The sequence below is a fragment of the Spodoptera frugiperda genome, chromosome 6 (genome assembly GCF_023101765.2).
Source record: "Spodoptera frugiperda isolate SF20-4 chromosome 6, AGI-APGP_CSIRO_Sfru_2.0, whole genome shotgun sequence".
NCBI classification, from domain to species: domain Eukaryota; kingdom Metazoa; phylum Arthropoda; class Insecta; order Lepidoptera; family Noctuidae; genus Spodoptera; species Spodoptera frugiperda.
The window spans coordinates 12,430,934-12,455,708 of record NC_064217.1 but is presented as its reverse complement, the minus strand read 5'-3'; the positions used below and the strand labels follow the sequence as shown (position 1 = coordinate 12,455,708).

Here is a 24,775-nt window from a genome sequence, read left to right as displayed (position 1 = left end):
GCCCACCATATGTACACATTTATGTGCATAAAGATTTAAATCAACAAATAAACATAGAGTATAGAGAGGCAAGATGGATAGACGACAGGCCAAAAGACGAAGTTTATATTTTAAATCTACTTCTCAAATTAAAAACGTTCTTCCAGAAACGTTGCTTAAAATAAATGAGAAAACATTCAACATACGAGTAGTTTCTCTTACAGAAAGCAAAATCTCAAAGAGAGTAATGTATTTTTAATTATATTTGATGAAATGCAACTTGTGCCGTAGCCATCTTAAAAGCTTTTTACTGTTTCACAGAAAGAAGTCATTAATTTACTGCATTTCAGATGCAGATTGCTTAAGCAATGTTGTAAAGTCATTTTTCAAGACGTTTCTTAAATATGCTGTTTGTGAAAAATGAGTGGAACTTAATCTAGACTGTTTTACTTAAGATTTACGAGCAAGATGCTTTCGCGATGCTGTTTATGGATCGAATATAGGGTGACTAGAAATTAGTAAACGATATTTAAACACGTGATTGTACTCATGATTACAAACATCTTTACCAAATAAACTTTCTTTGTATACTCATAAGTTTTATATTTCTTACAATTCCTTAAAACAAGATCGTCATTTTTGGCCAAAGTTATTTTAATATGCTATTTTTTAAGTTCAGAAGCCTCTTCTTACTTCACTATGTTCTGGAATTCAGCTCGGCGTTCAGTATATTCTACTAAGACCCAGTTTGTAGTATTGAAGTGCGAGGACTATGTGTTAATCGGTTTATGTCCAAAATGTATTTACTTAGATCCCTTTCCCGGCACTGAGTATTCTGCAAAGATGGATTGAATCTAGAGAGCGCCCTGGGCAAGTACCATTTTTTTTTTGTGACGAGGGGAACCTTCAACATTATTTCTTTTTGGGAAAAAAACCAGGGAGTGTGGAATTTTTACCTAAGTAAAACCTCCCCAGTGGCCACCATTTTGCACCTAAAGGAAGGTTCACTTAGTAGACCAAACCTACCTAGAGCTCTCATAGGGGTCCCTAATTTCTTTTGGCACCCTTTGCCACTCTATGGGCAGTTGAGCACGTGCGTCTCGCATCGACACTCTGTAACCTGGCGTCCTAGGCCTATTTTGCCTTCGGGATGAATACGTCTCTGGTGTTCTGGAATTAGATATGTAAAACTAGATAATATATTATGTCTATACCTACGTATTTAACATAATCTAAATGTATATATTTTTGATCTAGGTCAGCTTATATTAAGCTGAAATTTCCTTATTATTTTGAATGGAATCAAATTATGTACAATTTAGAAATTCTATCTACATTTTAGTCTCATTGTATCATTATTAAGACCTATTCAAATTTTAAAAATGATTAATAGACCAACTATTAGTTTTATGCACTCATTGTAAATATAACTTGAACTAGACAAAGCAGGATTTAATGTACTTCTTCAAAATTTTAATATTGTCACCTCGTATAGATGGCACTTTTTCCGCCATTTTTAACCAAAACTCATAAAAGTTTTTCAGGTTATTGCCCCCTGTTGTTCGTACCACAAGAACTTTGGTGACGGAACTTGAACCAAGTTCCATGAAACCATTGTCCCAAAATACACCGTGCAAAATCTTTTTACTCCAAATTCTTCTTTGCAAACTTGTCTAACAGGCTATTTTCGTAATACTCGTAGAACCTGCTATTACAAGCGCGTATATTTTTAAGGTACAAAATATTATTATTACATTGTACTGCCCACTACAGTACAAAGAGACCTCCCACGTAAAGCCAAAACGACGAGGCGAAATCCCTAAAACTACAATGTAATAGAATAAGGTAAATGTTTCAAAATAAACATGACGTTAAGAAACAAGTTTTAGTGAACGTCTAAGTAAGTGGGCTTGCATATTCACTGAGGAAAAGTAGGCAAAATGAATATTTGATCCACTTACCTTAAAATACTTTATAAAACTAACAAATGTACAGTGTGATTAGAACTTTATATCAACCGATAATTCTGCTCTGTCGTAATATCAAGGTGTGAGGGTCTGCGGACGACGAGTAAGGGTAGCTCGATGCCCGACCGGAGCCGACCCGAGCGTATGGTGCATTGCGTTCCGCGCGCCTTAATGAGCAATCAGACCACTACAGATGAAGTCATTGCCCTGCTAAGGCTTGGCATGGAACTAAAGTAGGAACGGTCTCCCTTTTCTTCGTTCCCCTGTTTCCCCAGTTCCGTTTCAGCCAGCAAGAGTTCAGACCCCTTAACTAGAGTAGAAGGAGTTCGTATTTTCGATGATTTTCCATATTTTCTAAAAAAAAAAGAAGTCGTAAGATATTCATTTTAGCTGAGTACTAGCCTTTTTTGTGCCGTGTATACTTTTTATTTGGGATCAATTATTTTATATAAATTATTTTTGTAACGGTGCAAATAAACTGTTTTTCTTTTTTTATTTCTGTCTTCATATAAAAAAGTCGGAGGCGTGATACTATCGAATACATTACGAATATACATAGGTCAAGTTTAAGTTTTCTCGTATGTCCGGGATATTTTTGGATCGAAACAAGTTGTAAAGTCGCCGTATTATCCCTCTTCAGCCCAAGGCGTAGGATCGAAACTGACTGAAAAGTTCACATAAACATCTCATGAAGTTTCATCTATTTTTGGCTGGTTTGATTCTATTGAACTTTGAATAAGTTCATATTATTGTTAAACGCATGATGTGTTTGCGTGGGCTTATGATTAGTTTGGTATTTTAAGTTGAATTTTGGTATTAGCTAGGTAATTGAAAGTTAGTAGACTATGCCTAAGCTCTTTAAACCGAGACATACACACACAAAATCGAGGGTTTTTGCATTAAGAAACTCTGCTCTCCATTTTTATAATAACTATTGTCAGACATACTAAATTAACTAAAACCAACTGTTTACTTACGTAAATATATTGGGAAAAGCTCTACTAGTTTCGAGTCACAGAGGGACTCTTCATCATGAATAGCGTGGGTGGACGTAGCGACGTTGTTGTTTTTAGTTAATTTTTCTGTTCTTTGCTGACATGACCTTTTTTAAATATTCATACATACATACATAAAAATTATGTAGCTATACTCATTTCCATACTACATCAACTACGCTTTCGTAGAAAGTATATAATCGTAGACAGTCAAGCGTGTCTCGCACGAACATGACAAGACAATACCTTAGTCATATTTTAATATCTTTTCGCGAAAACTGACGCATTTTCAAGGAGAATAAAACTCATTCTAAGTACTTGTACTTGCAAAATACAAGACAATATCTGAGTTTTATTTTAATATCTTTCGAAAACTGTATGCATTTTGAAGAGTATAATAAAATATATTAAAAAAAATAAAATAAATATAACAAGCGACAACACTACATTTATTTATGAACTGTTTTTAGTTATGATATTTTAAGTTAGTTTGAAATCTTCAATCTTGTGGTTGACCGCCATGAAAATATTTTCCACGTTATATGGAGTGCCTGAAAAAATAAAAATGGTATTAAGATACATTACAAAAATAATTCTTAATCTATACTAATATTATAAAGCTGAAGAGTTTGTTTGTTTGAACGCGCTAATCTCAGGAACTACTGGTCCGATTTGAATAATTCTTTATGTGTTGGATAGCGCATTTATCGAGGAAGGTTATAGGCTATAAATCATCACGCTACGATCAATAGGAACCGAGCAGAGCGGGTGAAACCGCGCGGAGGTAGCTAGTTAATCTTAAAAACAATTGTTCACATATTTAGTATTAGTCCTTAAGCTACGTGCCCGTCAAGGTCCTTAATTGTTATCCACATATCATTATATAAGAATGTAATATAGAATCCACATATTATTATCATATTAAGGAACAGTGGAGGAACATAAAACAACAGTGTCCACATTTATATGTTTACAGTTAAAAAACATGTGACAATTTCAGCGATATACGGTACAATTTTTGTCGACAGAATTTTCAACATTGTTCATACATTGTACAGATATTTTTTCTTTGGAAAAAATTTTTTTGCTTATTTCGTGTAAGCCTGCAGGCTACTGTTGTCTTTTACAGGCTGAATAATGTTGATAAGTGTTTTTTTAACAATTCCGCCAAAGGTTTTTGATAATGCCATTATTTTACAATGTTAATGCCACTTTTTTAATATTTAAGTATCTCTTTTCTTGTTTTGTTGGCTTTGAATGTAATGTTTGGTTGTTAATTGAATTAAATAATATTTAATTGCTATGTGGTAAGGACTTGCGTTTTGATCGAAATAAGATTTTTTTAAATTTGATATCCTGTATAACATTATAACTAATACTTTATTGACTGATTTGATTTCGGTTTCAACATTAATTTTACACGGACAAAACAATATTAGCGAGATTGGTTTTGTTGTCCTCAAGATTTGCGCTTAACAATCCATTTTACAATTCATTTTTATATTGTAGATTATATTTTTAAATACATATTAAAGTAACAAACATAATACATTATAATTTTAACCCAAAAACGACTTTATTCCCCAACAACAAGGTGGATCTAGTCCACGTCTCACTGCGAATATTTGATTGGTCACAATCAATGTAACAATATAATATTACAAGGTACGTACCTATATCTATCCACCTGGGGTCATGGCCGGCATCTTGATGAGCTGATTGAAGTGCCTCCTGAATAGCAAGGAGGAACACCACGCCTAGACAGAACGCTGGCTCTCCGGTTGCTGTGAATAAAAATAAAAATTGGTTTTGGTTTCTGTTCATAACTTAAAGTTTGCTTAGATTGTGGGTACATAAGTTTATCGTCTTATAGGTATACGGTTAATTAGTATTATTAGGATTATTTGTAAAAATAAATAAATTAAAAATCTGTCATAGCTTAGATGTTTAGTTTTCTTTTATTTTATTAGTTTTAAAGTTTTATAGTTTAGTTGTAACTAAATAACCTGTAAAAGAATAAAAAAAACCTTTTACACAATATTTTCGAATATAAAAAATAAACAGTGATAGGTTTTATATGAATCATGGTTTTTTTGTGATAATCGTAATGAAACTTTTTCTGAAGACAATTTCACTTTACATTCTTAATCCTAAAATTTGCTCCCTGACATTGTATAAGTAGAAAATATAATCATAAAAATATTAATGTTTGATTACAATATTTTTGTTACATAACATGCTCCTCAAAATATACCTTTAGACTGCAGCACACCGAACTCATTGTTGGCGTTACGACGGAAATAAATCCTCATATCAGCTGGTATGTCCTTTATGCCAGGGATCTTGTAGGTCCAGGTTCTGTCTGTGAGCAACTTGCCAGTGGTCTCGTCGTAGACCACCTTCTCCGATGTCCAGTATCCTAGGGCCATGACGAACGCTCCTTCAATCTATAAAACAATATTATGTACGATTAGTTAAGTAGCCATTGTGATGTCGTAAAATGGACCATTGTCAAAAAAAATTATATGCAATCAATGTACTGAGTCAAAGCTTACTTGGTAAATAAAGTAATTGGAATTCAATTTTATAAAATAAAGTAATTAGAATTAAATAATTTTATAAAAAAAATAAAGTAATTAGAATATATTTTATTTTATTTTTTAAGTAATTAGATTTCAATTGGAAAAATCAAAACATTTGCATTAAATGAGACTAAATAATAAGTCCACTTTTGCATCTATTTATTACAATGGTATGTACCTGAGCAACATCAATTTCAGGACTCAAACTCCTTCCAGTATCCTCCAGAATATCAACCCGTATTATATCATGGTTACCAGTCAAGATATCCACTTCAACTTCCAAAACACCAACAGCGTAAACATCATAAGGTTTCGCATCACCCTCACTAAGATTGAATGTACCATTAGCTTGAAGATCTACTCCAGCCTTGAATGCAGCTTCTACTAGTACTTCCCAACTAGGATCATCCAGTTTTTCTCTTATAGGTTTAAGTCTTTCATTAATAACATCACACGCTTTCTTAGTAGCGAAGACAACGCATTCACTACCGACACTGCCTCCAGTAACCATAGCATTTGGAGACGTGAAATTATTGCTAGCTTTAACGCTTATTTTCTCCAACGGTATACCAAGAGCGTAAGCACAAACTTGAGCTGCCTTAGTATTCAGACCCTGGCCCATCTCAATCCCTCCATGCATTATCACCACCGACCCATCAGCATGATAAACTGATACTATAGCATTGAACAGTCCTGTGTAAATTATACCAACTGTCAACGGTACCATTTTAATACCCCGTTTCCTCCACCGATTATTCTTATTAAATTCTTCGACTTTCTTCTTTCTGTCGTCGAATTCAGAGTCTATTTTCAATTGGTTTATCATTTCTGGGATTGGGTTGTTCTCTTGCTTCATGTTTAGAAGTCTCACTTCTATTGGATCTAGTTTTAAACTGAATGCTATTCTCTCCATCATGTATTCTATCATAGCGACGCCTTCTGCTGAAACTAAAGGTGACAATATTTTTTAACTTATTACAAACTTTAACAAATCAATTCAATAGTTGTGATATAAAAATGTGAACGATTTCGATGAAATTACATGCAAATTAGCTAGTCTGAAAATATTAGTGAAAATCTGTAGACGTGTAGTTTGAATTCGTTATTGTTCAATTTTATTATTGCTGATAATTTATTTCAATTTATGTAAATTATACAATTTTAATGTCTCTAACGCCGCTGGCATTGAAAATTATTTATTATTTTCGTTAAACATATGAGACTAAAATTTTAATACTTTTACAGTAATACTTACACGGAGCTCTACACCAAGTATTGGAAGGTTTATCTGTCAACACGCTGAAGGGAGAAATGCCCCATCTCATAGGATTGTAGCAGTTGTAGAAATGATGAGTCGTGATAGCTGTTAGGACCTCGTTGTAAGAACATCCTCCATCTTGGTAGAAAGTGTTCTTCAGATACTGAATCTCTCCTTCGGCGTTGACACCAAGCTGTGAAAAAAATATTCTTGTCATTTATTTTTATCATCGTCGATCAGTACACAGTGTTTATTTTCATTATCTTTATCGAAATTAATGGTGATGATCTATTTAATATATTGAATAGAGTCAGGCGTTACTTTGCGGAAATCCATGCTACACTAACAATACAATAATTTTTTAGTTGTTATTCCGCTTGTAGATGTATTTTCAGCATGTGGTTTGCAGTACCACCTTACTGCCCGCAATTAATGCTCACCTAGCAGAGGTACAAAAACACACACGACACGCAACGAAACACTCCTAATGTATTACTAATGTCTAAGAAAATTTTATCATTTACCTCAAAATTACATTTAGTGCCAATTCGTTTGCCGACAGATCCCATGTTTGTTTGTAATGGCAGAACCATTCTGCAGGTTTTGTTCGTTAAATGAGTGACAAGGGCCGCTGAGCATGATATCTGAGTGGACCGAGATATTTTGCCGCCATAACCACCTCCTACTCGCCGAACTATTACGTTTATACTGAAATGAAATTGAAGTCTGATTTATGAATACAATTTTAATACAGGTACTCGTACCTACTTTAAGAAGGAATAATTCTATCACTTACAGTGATTGAACAAGTTTGTTATTTAATTCGTGGAATGGGATTAGTACGTTTCAGTCAGTTACTCCTAGTTTAACCATTAGTATCTTGTTACCTTATCGTAACTAGTGAAAAGCGTTTGTATCTTATAATGCGTGCATCGTTCAACAATTGCTTTAAGGATTACATACATCGCTGGCTTTTTTAACCCGCCACTGGTGACGTTGACGTTTATTTGTCTTACATTAGTCAGTGACCCTGGTCTCCTGCACCGTGATTTTGTGGTTTATGTATTATTTTTTTATTATTATTAGATTTTTTAGATAGATATTTTGAATTAGAAAGGATATAAAATAGGCCATTGACATTGGAAGGACACAAAATGCCATTCATAAATTTCATAGAAAGGACAAAAAAATAACACGCCCGCATTGCTGTTGCGGGGTGGACTAATGGTAGAGGGGGTGTAGTAAAGCAGCTACTCGAAATCGCAACCTAATTCGATAAACAGTTTAAAAATTATTCTTAGTTTTTAATTTTTTTTTTATTCGACAAAAACTAATGCTTGACTACAATCCCACCTGATGGTAAGAATAAATTACTCGGTGTCATAGACATATAGGTCACCAATGGCGGGTTAAGGGAAAAAATCATCCTACGACTTCTCGAGGCAAAAGATAGTGTCAGACTCTTACTGACTAAAAACCACAACGTTCCTAATCCTACTTTTCGAGCCGGAGCCCCGGTAAACCCGGTAGTCCAGATCAGATAAATCGCTGGCTATGTTCTATTAATTGTTTTAGATCATCACTTACCTATTGACAGGAACTTTTAGAGCTTGAGCTACAGCAACGTTAGTCAAATCTAGCCACTGCGTAGCTGCAAACACTTCCATCCCTCCCTCAGTAGGCCTGGTCACACAGGTCTGTGTTTCCATATAATAATGATACTGTTCACCCATATCTAATTCTCCATTGATAACAGTTTTAACATCTTTACCAACATCAGAAGGTTCTATGTTCTGATCTGATCTGACTCTTTTACTTCTTTCTGGAGATTTGATTACTTCATCTATAGTTAGAAGAGGTTTGTTCTTGCTTACAGTTGAGTACTCGATTTTAACGAGTTTAGCTGCTTTGTTTGCTGTCTTTTCTCTGTTAGCTACAATGATTGCTGCCGGTTGCCCATGAAATTTAACTTCTTTAGAACATAAAATTTCTTCCTGAACTTCTATGAAGGGTATATTGGCTGGAGTAAATGTGTTTTCTCCTGGGATGTCTTTTGCTGTGTAGAAGGCAATAACGCCTTCCAATTTCTGAAAATATATTAAGTCACTAATAATATCTACTGGTACTATTAAATTATTCTTAACTTCCAGGTTAAATAATATATTGATACTTACGAAAGCTTCTGTTGTATCGAAATCTTTGATAATACTGCCAGGGAGGGCATCAGCAGTAACAAAAGCGGCATACACTTCATCGGATTCAGTTGGCAAATCGTTAGCAAATACTGCCTCACCGCTGCATTGAACCAGTGCTTCTATTTTTGGTATAGGTTGGTTCAGAGGCCAAACACTTTTATCGGTTTCATAGTATTGTGTTCCTTTTGATGTGCCCCGTTTTATGGCTTCGCCTCCTGATTTGTAATTGGCATTCATTTTGTCGCTGGGACAAAGGCTGAGAATTGCCTGGAAATATTGAATTATTAGGTTAATACTTAATGCAACCTTAATAAGATAGTGCGGTGCTACGTAATTAATCAGTAATAGTTATTAGATTTTTTAGTTATATAATGTTAACGCTTCTATTGAATGCATAAACTCTGAAATTAACCACAGGTTTACATCTTCCACCCACATAAGCAAAATGATTTAATTTTAAAGAGCGTGTGTTTATGAAAAACAGCTAAAAGTATGGATGAGCTTCGATAGTTATATCGTAGAAGTGTGGTAATATTGCTCTGGTTAAGATTGACTTAGTGTTTGTTAGTTTGATCTAATCTAGCCAATATTTTATTGAAGTTGTGTGGGAAAGCAGTTAGTTACTGTGGTTTTAAAGAGTTATGTTCTTGACTTTTATTAATGATTTTAGTACTTCCTCGCCTATTTTTTAGATACTATAATTATAGGTCGTTAAGAGGTCACTTACCTTATAATACAATGATACAGCCAACATCTTCCTGTATGCTGCTGAAGGTTCAGGAGGTGCTTCCTCAGGATCTATTTCATCATGCAGAGTTTTCAGTGCTAATTGCAGAGTTTCATCAGTATAAGGATCTTTATCAACCAATACTTCTTCAGTTTTTGTAGCATGTATGAATGTTGGTGAAATGCTTCCATAAACAATGGATGCCTTTTCAATTATATTTGAGTTTTGTTTGAATTTAAACATGAATCCTGCGTTGACAACGGCATGCGCATTTTGGGCTCGAGGCATGATCTGTGAAATAATTCAAGACGTATTAATTCGTTGTAAAAGTCATGAAGTATACATATATTTTTTAAATGAATTTTCTAGGTTTATACAACCAAAAATATAATGACTGAAGAATCTTGGATTTTTTCGCAAACAAAATGAATATGGGAGTAACGAAACTCTTGCATAAAGTAAAGTTCACAAAACACATAAAATACTATACGTATTGTATAAACTTCAGCAAATCAACCTACACCAATTTCTTATTTTTTCCCAATACATTTTCAACTCTAACATTATTGCAATAAAGTCGGAATTCAATAGAAGATTGGAGTAGGTTCATGTGCTGATATATACAAGGAAATGAAAGCATACCTTGTACGTTTTCACCGCACAGCACTGTGACAGGGGTGGTAGCATAATGTTCTTTATAATTTTGGAATCCAAAGATGTTTTCAAGAAGTCTGGCAATTTCATACTCACTTCTTTTGTCAAACTTTCCGCTGTAAAAATTTTTACACAATATTGAAGTCATTTGTGGGAACTTTTGTATGTTTTTCCTTTCAAGACATATATTGAATACAGGCTAAGTGATACTTATCAGGTTTAAGTAAAGGCATTCTTACCAATAGTGATCATAGCTCCAACAGTTTCAAAAAGAAGGAACAAGTCTGATTGGAAATCATTATTAGCATGCTTCATCGCTAGATTACCACCTATCGTTCCAATCTAAAAGAAAAAGCATCAAACATGTATTAGCAATTTTATGTTACTAAATTATGTATACGTAACTTCAATCTTCAATGTCAATAACGCTAACATCTTTATTTCTTTCTTTAATTTTCATTTCAGGTTTATTATCACAAAAAAAAAAACATTGTTCATTTCCCTTTACGATTGAAAAATTAAGACATTATTAACTACTAGCGACCCGCCCCAGCTTCGTATGGGTGCAATGGTGATATATTATGCATGTATTATACCTACGCATTAACCTTCATCTTGAAGCTCTCTATCTATTAAAAAACCGCATCAAAATCCGTTGCGTAGAATATAAAGGGAAATAGGGACAGAAAAAGCGACTTTGTTTTATACTATGTAGTGATAAAACTTTGGTGTTTATATGAACAAACCATTATCCTTTACTTACATTCCTAACAGGTACATGAGCAACTAAATCCATGTGATCATAAAACTGTTTCAGATAAGAAAATTCTTCTCTAGTTTTTGATAGATCTAGGAAAAGTTCCATCATATCTGCGAGTGTCATACCAGCTCCGATTATAAGGTTTACATCAATCACGTGTCCTTTGAGTTCAGCTACACTAAATATATCTATGAGATTTCGTGGATACTCTGTTACGTGGTAAACTCCTGGAAAAAGAGATCATCATCATTAATAGCCTATAAGTGGCCACTGCTGACCAAAGGCTTCTTCTAACACGGAGAAGGTTTGAGCATTAATCACCATGCTTGCTCAATGCGGGTTGGCGATTTCAAACTAACGATTAGAAATTAATTGTAACCCAGGTTTCCTCACGATATTTTTCTCGTCTATTCAAGACATAAGTACATAATATATATAAGCTTCGCTAATCGAGTAAAGCAAACATGACTGCCAAGCGAAACTAGGTTTTATCACTGAATCAATTAAAGAATTATTGGCTATTTAGATATTTTTAAGAAATAGAAGAGGGGATACTACGTTGTAATAAATACTATATACAATGTGATTGGGGCGAGACTTCTAACCCGTTAAGGCTGAATACTACATCTAATTTTATCGACAAAAGTCCTGGGTCGAAGGGGTCGAATCCTCTCCCCCTAAAAATTATGGCTATTTTAATATTTTTTTTACTTTTTTTGATATCAAAGGTTGTATGCGTCGTAGAAACAAAAAAAAGATGACAAACGGTAGCTAATAACCTTGGCTAACTAATTCATTACTTTTTTCATATGTTTGATAATGTTTTGGTGAGAAAAAAAATCATTTGTGAATTATTCTTACCGAAAAAATCACTATTTTTCAATATTTTCAATTAGGGGTTCAAACCCCCATATTATTTTTTTTGTCGATAAAATTAGATGTAGTACTCAGCCTTAACGGGTTAGAAGTCTCAGCCCTATCACATTGTATATCTTCTTTTTGTTTTCAGATAATAAAAATAAATGTAATTTGAAGATGTAAGAAACAAATTACCCTACCTTGACCAGTGTTCCCAGCAACGAAAGTATAATGTCCACGCTTCACAATATCAAAAACATCAGCCAAATGGAAAGCCTTGTACCATGTATGTTTAACAGTTTCAACAACCATCATTTTATCATCGTCTAAATGAACGAATTCTTTTTCTTGATCATCTGATTCTTCAGCATCATCATTACTATTATTACCTCTTCCACTGTGTTTAAAGCATTTGTCTCTGTGACTACATTTCTTGGCACATTCAAGTCCACATCGTTTGATAATGTCTAGTTCTTCAAGGTCGCAGAGTTTGTTCAGAAGAGTCAGGTCGGCGTCTGTGGCGAATGATTTGAAGGCATCCGCTATGGGTCTGTATCCAGTACATCTGCACATGTTGCCAGCGAAGGAGTTCTCAATTTCTACTGCAGTTAAGGCTTTGTTCTTCGATTCGTATAAACTGAAAATTAATTTTTAATTTTTGAAAAACAACATTTAATTACAACATTAATTTTGACTTTGACAACACAGTAAACGTGCATTTTCGTTTCGATATTTTTGAGTGCCTGCTTTACTATTTAAAAAAGCTTTTCCCCGTGCAGCCGTTATATTGGACATTTAAAATAGTATACGCAGATTAATGCATCATAATATTGTGTGAATAACTTAAATGCTTATTATTTGCTTTCTTTAAAATATAAATTGTATACTTTTCTTTAATTTGGGAATTCTTTGGGCACAAATAGTCAGGTGGCGTTTATGTTTAATATAAAAAGCAATATATTGAAATGGTTGACGGCCGAATTTTATTCATTGTTTAGTGTCTGACCGTTTTCAATTTTACTTTGTATTAGTACAACATGTGAGCTGCTCAACCTAGGCACTCCAATATATTTATCTCTAATAGATTTCAACGTTATTAGTTTGTTGTAAAGTCGAAAATCTAGCTTTATGGTGCTTTTCCACCAGAGATGTGCTATGCTACGTTGTTGTGAATGCGTTTGGCTTCCACCAATTATATTCATTGATACACATAGTTTAGCACTGGTGGAAACGGACTCAGCTAAGCTACGTTTTTTTATATGGAAAGATGCGTGCTATGTGTGGCACATTTCTGGTGGAAAAGCATCCTGACGCCTATTATACAGTACTTGAAATACTCGTAAGACATTTCAGCCGTGAAAATATTTATCCACGTTCACAGATCAGAATTTCATGCGACGAATAGCGATACGTGAACTAGTTTGAATCGACTTGTTACGATGTCGTAAAATATTAGTATTCCTTCAACGCTTACCGCTCAAGGATACGCTTGTTTCATGACTTAGCTTAAAATTGAGAAAAAAAGTTTATAAGGTCACGTGGTTTTACTTGTTATTTAACCATGTAGTAAGCAGAACTCATCTCGAGTGGTTTGTGAGTATAATGGTAACAAAAAATATATATTATGCAATACTAGGAAATATTACTCGAATGATTTGGCAACGTTTTGCTGTTTCATAGTATTGTTAGTCATATCTAATACAACCACTATAAACTGTTGTATCTAATTTTAGCAACAGTGATCGATAAGCCAAAGTTAGCTATTGAACTTTGTGTATTGAATTGAAGTTTGACTCGAATACTCACAGCAAGACCTATGAGTTTTAAAATTGCGTTTATTGATTTTTATATTAAACTATGACGGTTTGATATACTTACATAAAAAATGATGATAATGTCATTACAAAGACCTAGCACGAGGTTGTTTTGGGTTTAACGAGAACAAAACGTTACCGCGTTTAGCTTTCTGATTGGTTGATTCATTGTAGCAAGCCAATCAGAACACCGAACGTAATTTACGTGTCGATCAAGTAAAACTCGTACTAAGCCCTTGCACTAATTCATTTTAGTTTTAGAAGTATACCTTACCTGTACATATTCATGACCCATCCAGGAGAGCAGTATCCACACTGGGTGCCATTGAAGTTGGCCAGTCGACTCTGTATGTCATGGTATCCTTTGATCCTGTTCCCAATACCTTCGACAGTTGTTATCTCCCAACCATGGCACGATAATACTGACACGAGACACTGGAAAGGAGAAATGATGTGTAATATATTTATTATCTTTTTAATTTCTTTCTTTACCTTTTATTTTAATATTGTAAGTTTGAGACTTGGCCTAGTCATTTTACTTTTAGTTATATTCTGACAGTTTGAGCATTTGCTCGGCCTACCCAAATGTGGTGTTGGTGGGTATTGTTCTTCGGGTCATTCAGTAATAGCCGTCATATAATTGTAAACAATAGAAATTATTTCAATAAAATTATACTTTGCAAAAAACATCAATAAATAGAATAGAATCAGGCGTTACTTTGCGGAAATCCATGCTACACTAACTTTACTAAAGTTTATTAAAACTACAAATCTATTGTATTGTTAGTGTAAAAAACATCAATTCTAAGAGAAATAGTTGTCATTTTATTGACTTCTCCCGCATTGGGCGAGGTGAGAAAGAGCGTCAGACTCTTACTGTCTAAAAACCACCCTGTGTCCTCCTGCTATGAGTCAGAACCCCTGTGAACCTTGATCTATGGCTCTGGATAGAAACAGTCGACCTCAAATTATTTCGTGGAAGGCCAGGACTTGAGGTACTAGCTAAAATATGTTTACAACGTCTAACTGCTTAGAAACTACTAAGTGAGTGTATATAGGCTTTTATATCTGTTTATCTTCGTCCATTGTGGGTGTATATGAAAATTAAGATAATAGTTATTGTATACAAATATGTATTATACACATAATATATTGTGTATGTAGTATGAAAATGAGTTAAAGTTTGATTTTACTAGCACGTGTGTTTACCAAGTGTTTCGGCACGAATGGGCCGGCTCGATCGGAGTGTTACTACGGCCTTACAAAATAGATGTGAAGCAACGCTTGCGTTATGTTTCGTTGTAGGAGTGAAGTTATCGGAGGCCCAATTGCACCCCCTTTCAATTGAGGATCCCCAATGCCCCAATAACCATTAATTTTCTAACTCCCAAAAGGCTAGCAACGCACTTGTAACGCTGTTTTGGGTGTCCATGGGCGGCGGCGATTGCTTACCATCCAGGTGATACGTCTGCTCGTTTACCGACTTATACCATAAAACAAGCTCGATATTAGTATCATAACGAACGAATTTATTGGTATACGCATTGTGATACCCACTTTTCACCAACAAACATACCAAGTATCCTTATAATCCTATCATATTGATAACATAACTATAAAATATTTGGACAAACTAAATAGCTTTGCGAGTAAGTACACTTACGATATTATAAACCAACATATTTGAAAAACTGCTTGTCATTAATATAATCATTAGCATTACGTATATAAAACATATAAGCTTTTTTGTACAGACAAATGTAAAGGCCAACGGATCAAAGGTGAACTTTGGACAAAGCGAAAAGCAATGGTAGAGATTCAAAGCAGACTTGGGTTGTAACAGTGAAACATTATATTTGTTCTTTCTGTTATCGTTTCAAAACGTATCGGTTATAACAGGTAGTTATTTAAAAACAGTCTGTTATTATTTTCGGTAGGTGTATATCTTTTGTCGATATGTTCCTGTTTAAGGACCTAATTTTTGGGAGCCTACGGTTATTAGTGAAATACCTTTGGTACTGGTGCACAAAAATACATTCTTAAGGTGCTTAAACGAGTATACCTACTACTTAAATTCCGATAACAGACAATGACATAACCTAGTAACCGGCTGCTACTGAAGTTTTTTTCTGCTATTTGGTCCGCAATTTATTAATTCCAGCTGTGACTGATTTGAACTGGAATTCAGAAAAGAATAAAGTAACTTATTTTTAAAAACATGTTACCATAAAAAACAACGTACTGCTATATAATACCAGTTACTTATACCTGTTATGAAAAATAATATGTTCTACCTAATTCGGAGAGATAAAACGCTTACCATACATTAATATTGGTCGTCCTGACGACGTTTTGACGATTGTAACGTAATGAGCTAAGATCAACCATTTTTTTCCAATAAAACGTTTTTTGAAGAATATCATAATATTTCTCATGAATGGACTTTCTTTGGATGAAATCGAGTATTCGTATAGGTTCTACTTAGACCGTTTTGTCATATTTATAAGTCATTCGCGTATTAAGATGTTTTTTGTATGTGTGTGTCTATGTAAGGGACTTATGAGTAGGGGTTCCATTTTTAGCTTAAAGCTATTGGTATTGGTATCTTTCTTATTAAATGTAGGTCATGTTGTCAAATACGAGCTTAGTTAAGTAAACAAACATACATTTCTTGGAATTATTTAATGATTTTTTTAACAGACTTCCAAAAAAGGAGGTTCTCAATTTGGTTTCTCAAATAGCGTCGTTAGGTTCTGAGTGATGAGTGAGGTACTATCTGATAATGATGTTTTTTCTTAGGAAAGACATATTTTATTTGGTTTTTATGACAGCCGCGAGATAAATTTGTGTGATGAGTTACCACAACTGTCACCACTGATGACAATGAGTCCTTCTTGGCTTGGCTGACAAATGAATGCTTTGTGCATTAACTTCGACTTCTATTTATTTTATGAAGCAGTACTTACAGACAAATGGTGAAGGAAAACATCGTGAGGAAATCTGGGCTTATAATTTCTAATTATAAGTTTGAAATCGCCAACCTGCATTGAGCAAGCGTGGTGATTAATGCTCAAGCCTTCTCCGTGTGTGAAGAGGCCTTTGATCAGCAGTGGCCACTTATAGGCTGACGATGTGATGATGTGTACTTACAGAATTAACAGCAAAAGTCTTGACTTCGTTGGTGGGAGGTAGGGCTGCGCGTACGGCGACGATGCAGGCGCCACACCCTCCCTCGTGACACATCGCCTTAGTGCCGCGCAGCCCTGCCACTGATCGTATGAACTCGTTCAGGGATACATCGGGACCAGCTTTGTTGCCATCCACTGTTAGACAAGATTCTTATTAGAAATAATTTTATAAATTTTATGGTTAAAAAATTAATCAAAATTATTCAGGGATGTTTAGCATATTTTTGTATCAATTGCAGATTTGGGTATAATTTTATTATAATTAAAGAAATAAACATTTATATTTACCTTCGTACTGCGTACCGTTGATTTTAAATTTCATGTTGCCCATTTAATTATGGCTGCAAAAAAAAACAAATAATAAAAAAGTTTAAATAGGGACATAGGATATTATTCTTCTACTAGCTTCTGCCAGTCGCTTCGCCTGCGTTCCTGCAGGATAAAAGGTATCCTATCATCTAAGTCAGCACATACCCTGTCTGTATACAAATCAGTTCATTTGTTTCAGCGTGATTGACGAACAAGCATCCAAACAAACAAATTTTCACATTTATAATATTATTAGTGTGATGTATATCTAATTATATAAATAAATATTCTCACACCTAACACCTAGTACAATTTTTGTTCCTACAAAAAATAGTTCGGTGCCATTGCGCGCACCTGATTGCCAAGTCACGTTCTAATCACTAACTGCAATTGAATTATAAGATTGCATATTTGAATAACCTACTTATTCACCGACAAATATTGCAAGTCATTTAAACTGCACCTTGCTTATCTAAACAAGCTTGTTTTACGTACCTATATAATGTGTATGGGTATCTTTTTAATAACTGGTTAGAAGCGGTTATTAGTACTGAGATCACCTATTCTGTTCTATTAGACTTACGAAGCAATTTTTTCCTTCAGCTTCCTAGTAGGTAGTGTTTGTTGAAGTTGATAAATGGTGTGTTTCAAGGTCTATTAAGTATACTTATAAATTTAGATTCGTATGTTTATCTGTCGGTCTATTTCAATACTCAAAGCTCATTTTTTTTATTTGTTACAAATACAAATTTGCTTGTAATACCTAGTACTTTTCCAGTTATTGGCATATGTTTTTGACTAGCTGGTTATGAACTAATAAAAGTAGCGTAAGTTACTTCTAAATACATAGCTACCTGTCCAAAAAAATCCTTCCGAAATGTATAAAATGAGAGAGCCAGACAAACAGACGGACAATACATACATATTTTTTTACAATAATTGTCTGTTTTTCTGTCTGTTTGATCTGGCAAATCTCTGAAACGGCTCGGCTGATTGTGACGAGAATTTTATTGGCAGGTAGCTGATGTACTAAGGAGTAAGGTAGGCTTTATTACAAAGTCCGTCCACCCGGCCATCAGCTAGTAATTACATAATACCTATAAATAAGGACCTTGTGAGGCGGTGTCAGAAAGGTTAGTTATTTATGCGTCACCTACATACCTTCCTACTATAATATCAGTACCTAATTAAACTTGCTTATATCTCCATAAATAAAACTCGACTTGGCGGTGTCACTGTCGTGCCCCCATAAAATGGCAGGATGATTAATTTTTATTTTAATGCCCGTCCTGTAGATTATTTTAAAATATTACACACGTATTTTTTATTTTCTTACGGATACAAGTACTTTCGAAGATATATTTGATATTTGAAATACCGCGTGACGTTACTTCTAGGTACGTTTTATAGGTAGAAATGACGTGAAAGAAATTCTCTCACTTCTAAACTTTAATTACCTAGTTTTATCTAAGTATCTCATACGATAAAATAAAAAAAATGCGTATGTAATATGTTTTCAATACCTAACTTATAGACTAATGCCCTAATACTCAAACGCTACTCAATTTTAAGTTGTACTTAAATATCGTGCTATCTCTTTCATTTTATAAAGAATTGATAGGGATAGAACTAGTTTTGAGAGCGTCTTAAAATTGAGTAGCGTTTGAGTATTCGGGCATAAATGGCTTTTTAATTGGTATACCCCGTCATCATCCCTATTTTGAAAGTAATTAATAACATACGTATTTTAATGTAATATAATTAGCTGGTGTACTTAACCAAGATTCAAGTTATGAAACTTTAATTGAAGTATAATTGTACTTTTTGAACCTAAATTCAAATAGTAAAATTAAATAGAAATTATATTGAAGTTGATTAAAATAAAATAAGTATTATAATAGTACAAAGAAAGTTATTAATTGGAATTAAAATGGAAAAAATAATTACAAAGACGCCAGCACTCAAGATAATCCAATCTATCAAACTAATTTAATACATTTTTAACTTTATGATCTTAGCCAGAAAGCTGAAAATCAATAAAAATAATGATGTAGCTTTATCTGCTGGAGTTTGTATCTAATCATGATTAAAAATTAAAATATATTGGAAGAAAAATATAATTTTTACTCTTTCTAACTGCTATTAAAATTAATATTATAATGAAAAAAAAACTATTTAGTTTTTGTAATATATCAAACATAAATAAAATAATTTAAAATCTATACTTAGGTACTTTATTATACAGAAAAAAATTATTCGTATTATAACAAACATAGAACAAACTGATAGTTGCAAATCTCATTTCAGAAAATCCGATGTATTATGTACTATAGATATGGAGTAAATATATTGAAATTACCAAATACTCAATTTATTCATTTTAATACGATATTAAGCTGCTAAGTCAACAACCAACATAATCTTTCGATATTAAATTTCTAAACGCCCTTCCTCTCTCCAACGAATTTTATAATTAGCTGTGCCCGACAGGGTCCATAATTGTGACTAAATACTGTATTTTCCAACACCTGTGTACATTACGGATTCAATAAATTCTTGAATACTTACACAATCCAATTTTTAAAACAAAATCCTTTTAATGCTATCTCCATATAAGCTAAATCAAATTAAAAAAAAAGAAATATATTCCCGCTTAAAGCACAGATTCTAAATAAAAAAACAAAACTAATTTTTAAATATGGAACTCGCGTCTCGACTATGACATGAATGTGTGGTTGTTAGAACACGTCACTGTTCGTAAAGCAATAGTAAAATACTGGCCAGTAACAGCCATGGAAATAAGTACAGCCATTAAAAGGTGCGTGCATAGAAAAACGAACAACTGCTTATTTAAAATGTATTAAAATTATTGGTAGATACGGTTTTCTAGTTTTAAAATAGAAAATATTATGTGATAGATATTTTTTATGAGTTTTTCCTTATAGTTTTAAAATAAGTTTATTTGAGCTTTGTGTGTGAATAAATATTTATTTATTTTTGTAAAGGTATCTATTATTTTTATTAGTATCTAGATATTCCTTAATATCATTAGGAATATCTCGATTTTATTTAAAATAGTAACCGTCCTCGATGTCATTCAAAACGATCGATTTCTAACAGAAATTGAATAATTTATTCGTTGAATGTACGTAAGTACCTTTGTCGAACGGTACGCAATCACTTTATTATTGTGAATTTTGATATGTATACGAAAAAAGTTATACGAATATGGCATAAAAATATAAACGTCACTCGTTAATGGATCAGTGTGTGATAAGATAACTTAACTTTAGGTTTTTGGGCAATCTAACCATAAATCATTATCTTTCAAATCAAAACAAATTAAGGGCGATTTTCCACCAGAGATATGTTACGTTTATAGCAAAGCACTGGTGGAAAGGGCCTCAACTAAGTTATATTTTTTATTTGGAAATATGCACTATGCATGCTACAGATGGCTTTCCTACTATCGATACATGGCATAACCAAGCTGCGCATCGTCCTCGCACTGTTGTATATCACTGAGCTATGTAGTTACATAGCTTAGTAACAATGGAAACGGTCACATCGTTTCACCGCATAACTATTACATCTTCATAGCATAGCCACATAGCACATCACTGGTGGAAAAACACAATAATTCAATTTGGAACCTTAAATAAATATTATTAAAGAAACATATTGTTAGGACAGAACATCACATCATCATCATATTTCACAAACAAAATCAAGGTCACATATGGTTAACAAGCGAACAAAATAAGGCCTCAAAAATAAATCAAATTTCTATTTAATCATAAGCTAAAAATTGTCACAGTTGGCAATTTGAGCCGGCCTTTTGTAAGATTTTATGTTGGTCCATTAAAATCACATCAAGGGACCCATTAGCTGTAGCTGACGTCAGTGACATCTGTAGTGCTCTAATCAAAGGTGATTGTAGTCATGTAATTACAGGTTTTTGCACATGAGCGTGTAGAATCAATGCCAGCTTCATTTCCCGTTAAAACAACAATATAACGTCACGCCTTTTTATCCCCGAAGGGTTAGGCAGAGGTGTATATTACGGCACGTAATGCCGCTATACAATGTACACCCACTTTTCACCATGTGTTATAAGTCCCATGTAGTCCCAAAATATTATAACACCTAAGTATTTAGTAATGTATTTATTACACTTCTAAGATATAAAAGAGCGGCGCACTCCGGTACAGGCATCCATATCATATGCTAAGGAAATGCCACCAACTACATATGTATCATCGTGTAATACCGAAATAAAACCTTTTGATTTTGATTAAGTATTATAGGTACTACTTAGCAGTTTCTGTCAAAATATTCCAATGTATAACTGTCTGCCTAAAGTCTACGGCATCGCCCATTTGATAAAAAAATACAAGATTTATATACAAACATGAGCTTATAATTAATTATTAAGCTTCACAAGAAAATTGGTGTAAATAAATATCTTAATTAACGTTATTACTTATAATTGATGAAAATAATTGGTACAATTTATTTGAAACCGCTGTTCTTTAATTATAATAGGTACTGAAAATGTTTGGTTATTATCTTTAAAGGAGATAGGTGTTATGAAAGTATTATATTAAAATGTTTGAAGATATTTAATGTATGAGGTTGAAATGGTACAGCGTCGTACTAAGATAATCACTATATAGTATAAAACAAAGTCGTTTTTTCTGTCCTTATGTTCCTTTCTATGCTTAAATCTTTATAACTATGCAACGGATTTTGATTCGATTTTTTTAATAGATAGAGTGATTCAAGAGGAAGGTTTATATGAATATTATATGCATAATAGTTGGCCTATAGCTATATGTATATCAGACACAATTGCGAACACCGTACTGATATTTTTTTGAAGAAGCGAAAATTCGTTATATTTTGAACTGAACCCGAGACACCTTGCTTAGTAGTAGCTCTTTTCCTATATTTGCCCTTGAAAAATAATTAAGCTTCTATGTGTATAATTATAAAGTACATATTTGCGTAAACGACCCGTATTTTACATACACGACCCAATGATTACTTCAATGCCTAGCCGCCGTATATGAACCAATCCTTTACATTAAATAAACATGAAATCAATACAAACACCCATTGAAATTGAAATTAGTAGAAATTGTATTGTTCCTTCATTAATCGGATTCTGGTTACTGAATAGAATATCCAAAATATTGATTTGTACCTTCATGACTTAGGTACAAACGAGAAGCACATCAAGCTATAACATCCCTCAAAAGAATTTCAACTTTGTTCCAAAGACGTTATGGTTGATAATCTATTGGAGACATGACACAGATTGGGGTATCTTGAACTGCTTGTGTCTATGTAAAGGACCTCGAAATCATAAGAAGAGTTCTTGTTCTAGCAAACTAATGATGGGTAAACTTTAAACTTAATTCTCATTGTTACTTTTGCAATACAAGGCCGACTGGTTATTAGTTTTTCAATGTTAAGTATCTTTGCTAGGAATGGTTCTAGGCTATGAAGAAACATTTATTTAATCCGTTAGTTAGTTCCTTCGATCCATCGTGTAATTTATGTCGTCTTCGACCGGCGGTTAAACAATTTGCCATAAGGAACACTTTTGACACACAACGTAAAAAAACTAAAAAGAAGTAAAGATATCGTTTTTTTTTATGGTATTAGCCGATAAACAAACAGACAGATCACCTGATGGTAAGCAATCGCCGCCGCCCATGCAGACCCGAACATACACGAAACACAACGCAAGCGTTGTTTCACGTCGGTTTTCTCGAGCCAGTCCATTCGTGCCGAAGTATGGCTTTCACACACTTTAAAAAAAACAATTTTAACAAAAAAAAACCGACTTCAAAAAATAAATATTCCAAAACAAATCAATATGCAGTAAAAGAAATAATTGCGTATTTTTCAACAACTAAATAGATCAACTAACTTTACTAACTCATCACACACATTATAATGTAGTTAAGTAGGTACAATTATTGTTATTTCTGGAGTCGGTGTCAGCCAACTAAGATAGGTTTGTTATTTACCTATTATCACAACAAAACATTGCAGTTTTACACCAGTTGTAAGTAGGTACTTAACCAACACTCCGCTCGTGCCGTGCCCGTGCCGTGCTAGTTGTTGGCGTTTCCTAGGCTGACACCGACTCCAAAAATAACAATAATTGTACCTACTTAACTACATTATAATGTGGGTGATGAGTTAGTAAAGTTAGTTGATCTATTTAGTTGTTGAAAAATACGCAATTATTTCTTTTACTTTTTAGTGCATATTGATTTGTTTTGGAATATTTATTTTTTGAAGTCGGTTTTTTTTTTGTTAAAATTGTTTTTTATTTCTTGATTTTTAGTGAATAACTTATTTGAGTATGGGTCGACCTATTAAACGCGCTGCTCATATGAGACAGTGCCGTGTAAATGAATAATATTAATATCTATCCATATTGACGCATAATTACATTATTTTCAAATGTATATTAACCTGATACCCTTACTTATGATCTGCCGAGCCGACAGCTAACAGTAACCTGTTCATAAGCTACATACATAGTCAGTTGTCAAACACACAAACAGATTAGATACCCACATAGGTAAACAGGCATGTAACTCAGACAGCACATCAAGCTACCCATCATTCTATAACAGATATGCTACTATCTGTCCTGAATTTTATGGCTACTGAGAAAGATAAGCTAGTATGCATCACTTCAACGTAAACGCGGAGCTCATTCTGCTCATTTTTAAGGAGTTCCCTGGATTATCTTCCACATTTATGGTCAGACTTTAAAAACAATTATATGGAACCACACTGCTATCGTACTCTTTCAAATACAAAAAGAATTTCTCAAATCGGACTACAACTGCCAGAGATATGCATTTGTCAAACACAAACAGATTAGGTACCTACATACACATGTAAATCAGACAGCACATCAAGCTACCCATCATTCTATACCAGATATGCTACTATCTGTCCTGAATTTTATGGTTACTCAGAAAGATAAGCTAATATACATCACTTAAACTCAAACGCAGAGCACATTCTGTTCATTTTTGAGGAGTTCCCTGGATTATCTTCCACATTTATGGTCAGACTTTAAAAAAATTTTATGGGACCACACGGACATCGTACTCTTTCAAACACAAAAAGAATTTCTCAAATCGGTCTATAACTGACGGAGATATCGATTAACATACATAAAAAAAAAAATACGGTCGAATTGAGAACCTCCTTCTTTTTTTGAAGTCGGTTAAAAAATACTGACATGAGACACTAAATGTAACTTTGTAGGCACTTTTTGGCATGTATGGCACGTACTTAAATAGGTACTTAGGTTTATAACGTAGGTGTTTCACAGCTTAGCTATTACATCTTCACAGCATAGCTACATAGCAAATAGAAAAGCACCCTTTTATAATGAAAATGTTACGTGCCATAATCAAGAAGAAATTGAAAATGTCATGTTACACTCTAGGCA

At 33.6% G+C, this 24,775-nt stretch overlaps 2 protein-coding genes across 2 annotated transcripts in view; one reads left to right on the top strand and one right to left on the bottom strand.

The window, feature by feature from the left end:
- LOC118267685 (zinc finger protein 883-like) overlaps positions 1-3,737 on the top strand; it is a 115,061-nt gene extending 111,324 nt beyond the window's left edge. Inside the window, exon 6 of the transcript XR_007705353.1 lies at positions 3,658-3,737. The gene's annotated coding sequence lies outside the window, so the exon portion shown is untranslated. The remainder of the gene's footprint in view (positions 1-3,657) is intronic.
- On the bottom strand, positions 3,381-20,064 carry LOC118267673 (uncharacterized). Its single transcript, XM_050694201.1, has 17 exons — positions 19,855-20,064; positions 17,266-17,318; positions 16,940-17,112; positions 14,064-14,224; positions 12,176-12,612; positions 11,121-11,344; positions 10,597-10,699; positions 10,346-10,473; positions 9,704-9,994; positions 8,956-9,243; positions 8,369-8,868; positions 7,306-7,489; positions 6,779-6,974; positions 5,702-6,471; positions 5,196-5,388; positions 4,615-4,725; positions 3,381-3,492 (listed from the first exon to the last, which is right to left on the bottom strand). The coding sequence occupies exons 2-17, from the start codon at positions 17,306-17,308 to the stop codon at positions 3,422-3,424; spliced, it is 3,873 nt and encodes a 1,290-aa protein (XP_050550158.1). The 5' UTR covers positions 17,309-17,318; positions 19,855-20,064; the 3' UTR covers positions 3,381-3,421.
- Positions 20,065-24,775: the final 4,711 nt, after the last annotated feature.